The sequence below is a fragment of the Neolamprologus brichardi genome, chromosome 5 (assembly GCF_056152115.1).
Source record: "Neolamprologus brichardi isolate AB-2024 chromosome 5, ASM5615211v1, whole genome shotgun sequence".
NCBI lineage: Eukaryota > Metazoa > Chordata > Actinopteri > Cichliformes > Cichlidae > Neolamprologus > Neolamprologus brichardi.
In genome coordinates, this window is record NC_142108.1 from 9731713 (window position 1) to 9741958 (window position 10246).

General features: G+C 41.2%; 1 protein-coding gene across 2 annotated transcripts; it reads right to left on the reverse strand.

Annotated features, from left to right (window-relative positions):
- Positions 1 to 993: 993 nt before the first annotated feature.
- fam219aa (family with sequence similarity 219 member Aa) lies at positions 994 to 10192 on the reverse strand. Of its 2 annotated transcripts, none has more exons than XM_006784543.3 (6): positions 9848 to 10192; positions 5327 to 5423; positions 4656 to 4749; positions 3899 to 3979; positions 2241 to 2316; positions 994 to 1802 (listed from the first exon to the last, which is right to left on the reverse strand). In XM_006784543.3, the coding sequence occupies exons 1-6, from the start codon at positions 9905 to 9907 to the stop codon at positions 1644 to 1646; spliced, it is 567 nt and encodes a 188-aa protein (XP_006784606.1). In that variant the 5' UTR covers positions 9908 to 10192; the 3' UTR covers positions 994 to 1643. The 2 variants fall into 2 exon arrangements, with proteins under 2 accessions (XP_006784606.1, XP_006784607.1); XM_006784544.3 differs by having other exon boundaries at positions 2262 to 2316; positions 9848 to 10183.
- Positions 10193 to 10246: the final 54 nt, after the last annotated feature.

Sequence of the window (10246 nt, forward strand, 5' to 3'; positions counted from 1 at the left end):
TTTCAGGGCCCTCAAAGCGTTGTACAATTCTACTATTCATTCACTCTCACATTCACACACTGGTGGAGGCAAGCTACAGTTGTAGACTGACAGAGGCGAGGCTGCCATATCACGCCATCGGCCCTTCTGGCCAACACCAGTAGGCGGTAGGTGAAGTGTCTTGCCCAAGGACACAACGACCGAGACTGTCCGAGCTGGGCTCGAACCGGCAACCTTCCGGTTACATGACGAACTGCCAACTCTTTGAGCCACGATCGCCACACAAATAAACAGTTTCTATAGAACCTGAAAATAGTGAATGGCATAAAACACTGTCAACATATGCTACACGTACAGATTCTGTCCCCACATCAATGAGTTCTATTATTACTCAAGTAATATGCACTCGTTTCATACTTTACAAAAAAAAAACGTAAAAATGAAAAGGGATGGCATGTTAATGTTCCTATCTAAAAAAAAGAAGAAGAATCAGGGAAAATAGAGGAAAAATATAAGATTAAAAAAAGAAAATCAGCATTTAAGCATTATGAGATCACTTCAATATGCTTCAGAAGCCTGTATGTGTGACCAACACTACATCCCTACCAATGTATTTCCCATTTCCAAGCCCTTTTCTTTCTACTTCTTTCCTAAGTTTATGTGAACCGTTACTGAGGGAGGCTAATGCAGACAAACACACTTTAAGTACACACTTACTCGCTGAGCTGACACTATATGGTTTTACTAGATTTACTGATATTACAGTATGTGAACCTAAATGTGATTAACTATGTTTCTGAAAGCACATTAATGTCTCCTCAGCACAAGGATGTGCTAAGGCCTCAATAAAAACGGATAAATTATCTGCACAGGCTGGTCATCTGGGCACAGTGTTAACAGGCAACATGCATTTTCCGCTTCTTTTTTTTAAACTAAATATAAAACAACGGCCCAGTACAATCTTTGTGTTAAAGATAAACATGTAAAAGAAAAAATAAATAAAAATAAAAAGAATCTGGATTACTACTTTATTATAGCATTAGTGTTTTATCGGCAGCTGGATGGTTTAGCACGGTGTTCCTGGGCTTAATCACACACATCACGTTTGACACATATATACACAGGAAGACAAAGCAGACTGGCTGAAAGAAAAGAAAAAGAAAAACAATGGCCACTACAAAGCTTCCGATCTCTTCTTGTCCTTTGTGTACATCAGTAGAAGAAGTCATCTGCTTGGATGGGCGGATGACGCAGTAATAACAACCTGTCACCATCACACGTATTTGGTTGAGCTCCTGTCATTTTACAGGTTTTTTTTCTTCACCAGCGTTGCACCATCGCGGTCTGTTTAAGCCAGAAAATCCACAAGCATGAGATGGAAGTTCAAACAAAGTCATGTGTTTCTCTTAGAGGTAATGTTTCTGCCATCAGTCGAGTCCCTTTTGAACCAACAATGCAGAAGTAAGATGCACAGATCCTACCATAGGAGGAACATGCACAGATACTGTACATATTCAATTTTCGCATTTATAAACCCTTGGTTGTTGTTTTTTTTCCCTTTGTGCCTTTGCCAGTCTTTAATTTTTCTTCCTCTGTTGCCACTCTGGTCAGTTGTTGGCCTCAGTACAGGTGGCACGGAGGAGACTGTGTAGGTGGGGTTAGTGCTACTGGATTTGACAGGCTGTGGAGGGAGCAGCCTGGCAGCACATACAAGTGGGGTTGACTGCTTTAGGAGGGATCAGATCCAGATCCTCATCATCAGGAATCTCATCAAGTCGGTAACCGTCCTTCAGGAGCTGGATGTTCAGGTCCTGGTTGATCTGCTGTGAAACCCGAAGAAACAAGTATCAGGCATCAACTTTCTATGCTGATTCTAGCAATATATAGCATAGATCAGTAGAGAGAAAATAAATCTTTGTAGTCTAAATTAATAAAAAAGACACACAAAGCAGAAATATAGCAGAGTACAGAGAACTTACTGATGTAATGGCTTGAGTCAAGAACCCCAAAAATATAAATAATTTATATATTTATTCTACTCTAAGTGGAAGAAATGAAAAGGAACAAATCTATCCGGATGACAATTATGGAGAAGTCATTACAGGTGAGTGTGAGTGAAAGATCGAAGACGCCAGTGTACACTTGAATGGACGCACATACGCACAGACATCTGGTGTGACAAAGGAAGTGTGTGATCACATGGCGGTTTTCGTGATTTCACCACACGATGCTGTGAAACAATATAATATGTGTATAAATACCTGGTCCCTCAGACATCTCACCTCGGCTGAGGAATATCCTGATGAAGAGTATCTGGACATGTCAAAGTCATCGTCACTGCAAGACACGACATCAGTGGTTAGACATTAAAAATGGGGTGGGGGTGGGGGGGCGTCTATGTAACAGTAAGTTGTAGTGATAATGAAATAGTGGGGATTGAAGCCGGTCGCAGCGGTTGCAGTAACAAAACAAAACTCAGTCTACTGATTCATGACTGCCCGTATCACATTTACAGCCTCTATTGGGGTTATTTATTCTCCAGATAAAGATATTTAAATTTTAAGACTTGCAAACCTCCACAGTTCCACTAGAAACTATGAAGCTATTATCCAACATAATGCATGCAGTTTACACTACCTGAGCAGCACTTCTCTTTGAAAAGGAATTATATTAATTAAAGCTGTTATATTCATCTTTCGAAGTAAATCTGAATGTAACCTTTAAAGGGAAACATAAAGTGGTGAAATTTCCAAACTACTGGACCTCACAGAAACATTTTTTCCTAGTCTCATGTTAAACACTCTTAGTTAAGACAAAGCTGTTGTAAATCGCTTATTACAGCCTGATGAATGTCACTCATGCACGATGAGATATGCACTCATGAGATCTGATCATTAGCATAACCAATGCCTCCATAACTACTCTATATTTAGCAGAGTCAGTGGAGGCTTTAGAGGACCAGAAACAATTACAAATGTGTGTTTGATCAGGGCTGTAGTGAGAAAAAGGAACTAAAAGTGTTCATTAGAATGCGATACAACATCTTTGGTAAGTGGTCCGTGACTAACATGAAATTTATCAAATGACGGAGATGAGAAATAACAGAATATTATAGCCTGCATTAGGTTGTGTTAAAGTGTTGAGTGATGCTGGACAAACACCAGCAGAACGACTGTGAGGCATTTGGCTGAGAGACTTTTAGGAAAAATGACTGTATCATGTATGTGGCAATGAAAAAATATGTAATTAAAAATAGTAAATTCAATTTTCTTTAATTTCTGTATCATATTTAAGCTCAAACTGTATTCAGACAAAGGTTTCGTCTATTTTTGTCCTGTTGCCTTCGTAGAGAAAGATGATATAGAGATATAGAGAGAGTAAAACAGGGAGACATTGAGTAAATGACGTGTACATGAATCTAAAATGTGAACAATGAACAAATGGGCATCCCGCGAGGCTATGAGTCAGAGAAAGCTTGTCAGACAGAGTATATGATGCAATACATGATGTAAGCTTTGTTGGCTATCAGAGAGCTCATTTTACAAGAGCGGGTTTGCCACATGTAGCAACACAAGGGGGTGCAAAGGGTGGGACTCATCTGTGTCCAATACTGTCCTGCTGGCACAGGGTGGATGTGAGCGCTCTCTTTGAGCTGCTTTTGCCTGTCCAAATCCTCACCCCGCTATCCTCTAATCCCGAGCCCTGGGAGAGGCTTTGCCCCTTTTTAGGATACCGGCTGTTAGGGACTCTCTCAAGTTACTCTTTGGATTAATATGCCGACGTGACAGAGAAAGGCCTACAAAAAATACAAGTTCTACAAGGCAGTTTGTCTTTGTAGCTCATCTGCACTCTTCCTAAAAATCTGTCTGTAAAAAAATTATTTTAATTAAGTCGACGTGACAACATGTACGGTACCTACCTGTCTGTGTCCAGCGCTACCAGAGGCTTCTCATCTGGGCTCTGGTCTAAGGAGGAGTAGCCTTTGTTTGGCACCACCAGCCTACAAAAGAGAATGGAGAAGAGCACACGTCTATATTAGAAGTACTCTTAAAAAAGCAATCAGCACATGTCCTTCACATTTGTGAAGAAATCTAACATAACATTACCTGCAACACCTGCAAATGTAAAAGTCATAGAATCAAATAACAGCATTTGATATTTGTGATATGTATGCCATTCATCCATCATCCATTTCCCCCTAAATTGAGGCTAATCTGTAGTTTTCCAACTGCAGGCAGTGCCAGATTATCTTTCTGCCTGAGAGAATGTGGGTTCAGATCAGTGGGTAGCCTTTCTTATAGTTCCACTAATCCACCAGGGAGTGGGATTAAACAGATGCGACAGTAGTCAATACTGTGGGTTGCACTTGTTTCACTCACGTTTTAACACTTGTATCAGCAATCCCACTCACAAACCACCAAATCTGCCTTTGCTAAAAAGCCCTATTGCATTCTGCTATAGCATTAAGGAGTCTGATGGCATCCCAAGCAGCCCTGCAGCAAATAAAGCCTTTTCAGAGGACGCACAGTCCTCATGTTTTGCATTTCAGGCGCTTTGAGTTTCAGACCTGAATGGGGAACTGAAGATAGAAAAAATGCTAATGAGCGCAAAGTGTAACATTTGTGGCTGAGCGGGTCAGAATAACAGAGAAACAAACAGGCAGTGGAAGCCGCTACCTTGTCCTGGCATTCTTCTTGGGTTGTTGATTGACAGGACTTCCCACGGTGCCATTCTTCACCGATCCCTTCCTGGCAAGGTCCCTCTGTTTCTCTGGGCAACCACAGGATGTGAGGTCATCAGTAAATGCACCAATTAAGCTAAAAACACTGGCATTGTTCCTTGACTGTTTGTTTTTTTTTTAATCGAGTTTCCTGTTTTCATGTCAAAATTGCTTTATCCAAATGCAGTCTATATAATACAGTATGCCACAGTGTAGTGAACCAAGGCTACTGTGCAGTGCAAGGTAATTTTAATATGGCATCTATTAGGACTGTCCCATATCAGCCAAGTTTTGATTGGTTGTTTAGCCACACAAAAACACAAGAAAAAAAACATCAAGGTCAACAAGAAGAAGTGGCAACACACGCAGCATCTGTTAGACAGCTGGTCTCTGTAGTTATTAGACAGTAAGATAGACTGCAAATAATAAGGAAAATAATTTCATTGACATCCAATATAGATAAGAAATATCACATGGTGCTCGATGTTTATGGCCTCATGTTGACTTTGGATGACACAGTAAAGCAAACCTGCATACTGTGGTATCCCACAGCAAAGGTAATTGATTTCTAAATGATAAACATGAAGACATGTCATGCATTGATTTGCGGTGTGTTGACTACAATACCTATTTGGACCTGCAGTGGCGAGGGCTTGTAGTTCATGGCCACACTTTCTCCCTTAGTGTCAGGCTCTGCCTCTGAGGTGGAAGATGCTGCGGGGTCCTAGAGAAAAAGAAAGATGTGTTAGGTTGTGTTTCTTTATTTACGACTGGCATTTAACTCTTTACTGTAGAGGTATGTGAGACTGAACAAAGTCCAGTCAACTCACTCAGACGAGAGTGATTGTCTGATTTATTACTAACCAACAAAGCTGGCAAATCAGCCAGCTTTAGAACCTACTCGGGTAAAGCACGCTGGAAAGTTTCCTGCAGCCTTCTATCGCTGCTTGGATTGCAGCATCAATAGGCTTGAGTGTTCGGCCTATGTTAGCAGCTCTCTCTTTCATGTGTGAGCAACTGGTGATTGCATGGGGAGTTGGCTGTGGGAGAACAGAGGGGGTTGCTGTTGAAGCCACGCTTTCGCCAGATTGAGAGAGGGGAGCTAGGCCGCACTTGGCCTCCTCTCCTTACAGAGCTGCACATTATGTTGATCCCACAGGCCTCCCCTTGTTGCGCTGTGTGGGCCTCAGCGGGCCACATGAACGAAGGCTACCAGGCATTTGGCTTTCGATAACTTTGAATACTCTCCAGAGAAATTGGTGCTATATTTAAAGATGGCTTTAAGCAAGGAAATATCTGGAGCTGAAATTTGACACTTTAAGTTAAACAATTCATACCAGTGGTGTATCTGAAATAGCGGATGCTCCCTGTCTGAATATGCTATGACAATTTAAAATGAATAAGTAGTGGTGGATGGCTGAAACACTTACAGTACTATACCAGTTCAAGTCAATTCTAAAAGACAAATAGAGCTGATCTATAATCATTTAGCAGAGACAGTAAATAGATTACTGTTCCTCTCGGAGAGGACATGCTGCTGCGTTTTGCAATTGTAAAGAATGTAAACCAGAACCGCACCAAAATGTAATGGGTTAATATTTTTAGAATTGCTGAATAATAAAAGAGATGCTTTGCAGTTACATATCAGTCTGTTTATGGGTGAAAAAAGCTGAGTAAGCAGACAGTGCTGGCAATTATGTAACATTAGATAAGATAAACGTATTGTGCCTCATTTTAGGAACACAGTATTCATCTACAAATTATATACAGCGAACAGTTTTGCATTCACAGTAAACACGTCTGCATTTTATTTATATATTATGCACTCTGTGCCAGTTGGACATTTAGAGCACCAAGGACAGTAGAGCAAAGTCGATGATCTTCTGTGCTGTGTTGACGACTCTCTGGATTGCTGTCTTTTTCTGAGCAGTGCAGCTGGCAAACCTCACTGGGATATAGCATGCCAGTGCACTTTCAATAGAGCATCTACAGAAAGACAAACAGCAGCTCCTTGGCTCAGGAAGTGGAGCTGCTTTTGTGCCATCTTGATCAGGACAGCGGTATGAGATAGTAATGACTGCTGTGAAGGGTAAAGTTTAGTTGTAGCTACTGACTAACAGAAAAGAAGGCGTTCACCTCGGCTTTAGGGTTTCCCCCATTAGCAATTTCCAGTTGGGCTTTGTAGGATGGACATGTAGCTGCAGATTTGGGAATAAAACATGCAGCTATTTTCTGCATGAACTTGTTTCAGTAACATATGGATAAATGCCGAACTGTTTGCTTCTACGGGATGTAAAAATTAAATGTATTTATTAACATATTTATTTTTACATACATTTTAAAATGATGAAAATCCTCTGACAAGTTACAATTATGACCTCAAGAAAAAGATAAAAAGCTATTTTCAACAAGTGACCCATAGCAGGTAGCTCTGCATGTTTGATTGAGGAGTTTTTACACTGGATGCCCTTCCTGACACAAACCCAAAGGGGATTTGTGTCTCCTCCCAGGATCAAACCAGGGATCTTTCACATATTAGACAAATGTGTAGACCAGTAGGCTATGGAGCCACCCGCAATGTATGTTAGATCCAAATTCCAAACAACTGTAAAACAGAGCAGTTTGTGTGTGCATTTTCAGCAGCGCAACCATTAAAACCAAAAGAAAATTCATGAAAACTGCAACAGTGGATACGATACACACATTAAAGGAGGTTGTGAAATCACAGCACACAGATGAGGTATTCCCACCATAACAAGCACAAATATCTTCTGTTCTGTGACAGGCCCGTCCCTTAGATCCTCAGGCTTACCCACCGGATTTTTACTTTGCTTCTTTGCGCATCCTTCCACTACAGAAAGATGCTGTGATGTTGTACGGTCACACCGCCTGTCAAATAAATCCTTTTGAAAATTTTCAGCAGAGCCTGCCAGTGAATAATGAATAGGATTCGGTATTAAGCTGTTTGTGACAGAAATTCCTGCCACTTCTTAAAAAATAGGACAGCACAATTACAGATGGCAAGTAGCAGGTACCCGCGATAAACAAGTTAAAACAGGCCCTGGAATATGACAACCCAGAACACCTTGCATTAGGTAGAAGGTTGGCCCAAAGAATTGAATTTAACATTTCCAAACCCAAATGATAATCAAGCCATTGTGGAGGATATTAGGCGGCAATGAGATGCAATGAGATGAGATTAAATTGAACCTTATAAAACATGCATTAAGAGCATAGATATTCCCCAAAGACCCTGCATTGACTGCTGACAACTACTGATGAAAGATTAAAGTATGATCTATGACACTTGGGGCATTATATTTATTTATATGTATGACAATAAAACATGGGCCATCGGCCTGACCTTCATCATGCATTCGCATACACATTCATTCACTCTGTCGTCCTGCTTGCAACCTCTTTTCTACCTGTGATGATGAAGAGCCACAAGGTTGCTGACACGGCATAAGCACCAAGCGATTGCTAGGATTATGCACCACGGCCATCCACTAGCCAATAGAAGCTAAGACTGATACATCAGGTGGCCTTTAAAACAACTGAATGCTTTCCTTATGCAAGGCAGTGATGACTATATTGCTGTCTCAGTGCGTTGCAGGGAAATCTTCCATAAATAGATGTAGCCTACAGTAATCACTGACAGATGTTCTTGTGCTGAAGAGCATAAAAGGGAAGTTCTCGGGGAAGTTGCTTTTTTTTCCCCACTGAAAGAAAAAATATCATATAGAAAAGGAATTAAACGGCTCAAAATTGAGTATTAATCTGATTTATTTGTGTGAAACAGAGTCCTGACAAAGAGGCAGGTGCCATGAGCATTCAAGCATCCCATTCACAATGAAGTTATTAGCATTAAAATGCACGGCCATATGTGGCTCAGTGGCTGAGATCGTGAGCTGAACTATAAAATAATATTTTTAAACCCACATCACCTTTTACAGTTGAAAGATGAAAAGGAATACACAATGTGATTTCAAGAATTTTAGGGCACGTGCTGACCAACGCCACTGTATGCACAGCCCAAGCAGGGCCATCTCTGATTCAGCTTCACAAGGAAACCTCTCTGGATGAAACACAAGTGCAGACTGATCTGATCTTAACAAAGCAAGGTGATCGCTGCTGCACAAAGCAAGCGAGACTTTGTGAGGGAAGCCTGTTCTTGTGTGATTTCCTCAGGGGTAGTAAGGCTGGAAAAGCACGGGTATAATGTGAACAGTATGACTTGGAGCACTGCTTTTGCCTAACCCCCTGAGGCAAACGCTTAAAAAGCAAAGAAAAAGAAAAAAGGGCAGCTGTTTGAGGCTGCTTTGTTTCACATGTGAAGAAGAAGGCTTCTGTGTTAGTAATATCTCGCAGTGATGTACTGCTGATATAACAGCACTTAAAAATGAACGCAAAACTGAACGCAGGGAATGAGGCCAGTTGTTCAATTTGTCACTAGTGACCACGACTTATTTCAAATCTAGAGAGAGAGAAACATTATAAGCAGAAGGAAACGGTAATGACGTGAGTTGCTGGTGCTGAAGTAAATCCATTTCAATTAATCTGACAGGTCTCGAAACTTGTCAGTGGGTAAAAAGAGGGACTATCCTCTTACTTTGGGCCTGCTCGAGCCAACTATTACCACACTTCAGTCCGCAGTATGGGTATGGATTCACGCGATCATTTGGACTCACCCATCCCGACCCAAATAAGACGTCACCAAATGACGAAATGTGAAAACAGTGAGCTGTGTCAGCTATTGATGTAAACAAGCGCATACTGACGTGAATTTGAAAGAATCACGATTTCTGCAAAGTGCGCAGTTTAATTGCTATGATAAAAAAAAAAGTAACGGCTTGTTCATCTATTAGTTATTACATGTAATGCTAATATATTTATCGTACAGAGAAACCAACGGACGCGTTCCTTTCCATCTATAGATGGTCGATTTACACCCATCCCACAGAGCCAGCTTGTCCCAGAGCTCCAAATTTTTATCGGCTAGCTCAGAGGCAGATTACATGACACGGCTATCACTATAAAACCACACAGGCGACACTAAAACTTGCCCTTTTGCCTACATTATAAACTGATTTACATGAGATTTGTATTTTGTTTTTTGGGTGGGGGGATTTGTCTTTCGTCTCTTACCAGAGGCTGTGTCTCTCCGTTAACTGGAGGCACTTGGAACCTGTCGATTTCTTCCATCATTTTGCCAAAGCGTCGCAGAAAACGATGCAGGGGTTTAAGCTGTACGTCGAATGTACTCGAACTATGCCAGGTTTATGGTGGTCGGCAGTCGGCATCCTTCGTTAATCAGCATGATAGCTGCTCGTTTTCTTCCATCCTGACAGAGGTGACTCGACAGCAAAACAGCAGTACCGCCCCACTTCCGGGTCTATAAATTATTCAGGCAAAAACCGTCCAATCAGAGATGAGATCCCCACTGGAAATGCGCCGTGAAACAAATTCGTTTTTTCAGTTAGAATTGCAAAGACAAGCATACGTCCGTTTTTGTGTTTTTTGTTTTTTGTTTTGTTTTGGGGGGAT

What these genes read in the sequence shown, in the direction of transcription:
- fam219aa (XM_006784543.3), bottom strand. Translation starts at nt 9,907, where the DNA reads ATGATGGAAGAAATCGACAGGTTCCAAGTGCCTCCAGTTAACGGAGAG. An exon ending in GTAGCGCTGGACACAGACAG is followed by an intron (nt 2,317 to 3,898) that starts GTAGGTACCGTA and finishes CGTGTCTTGCAG; the next exon opens with TGACGATGACTTTGACATGT. An exon ending in TGAGATGTCTGAGGGACCAG is followed by an intron (nt 1,803 to 2,240) that starts GTATTTATACAC and finishes CGGGTTTCACAG; the next exon opens with CAGATCAACCAGGACCTGAA.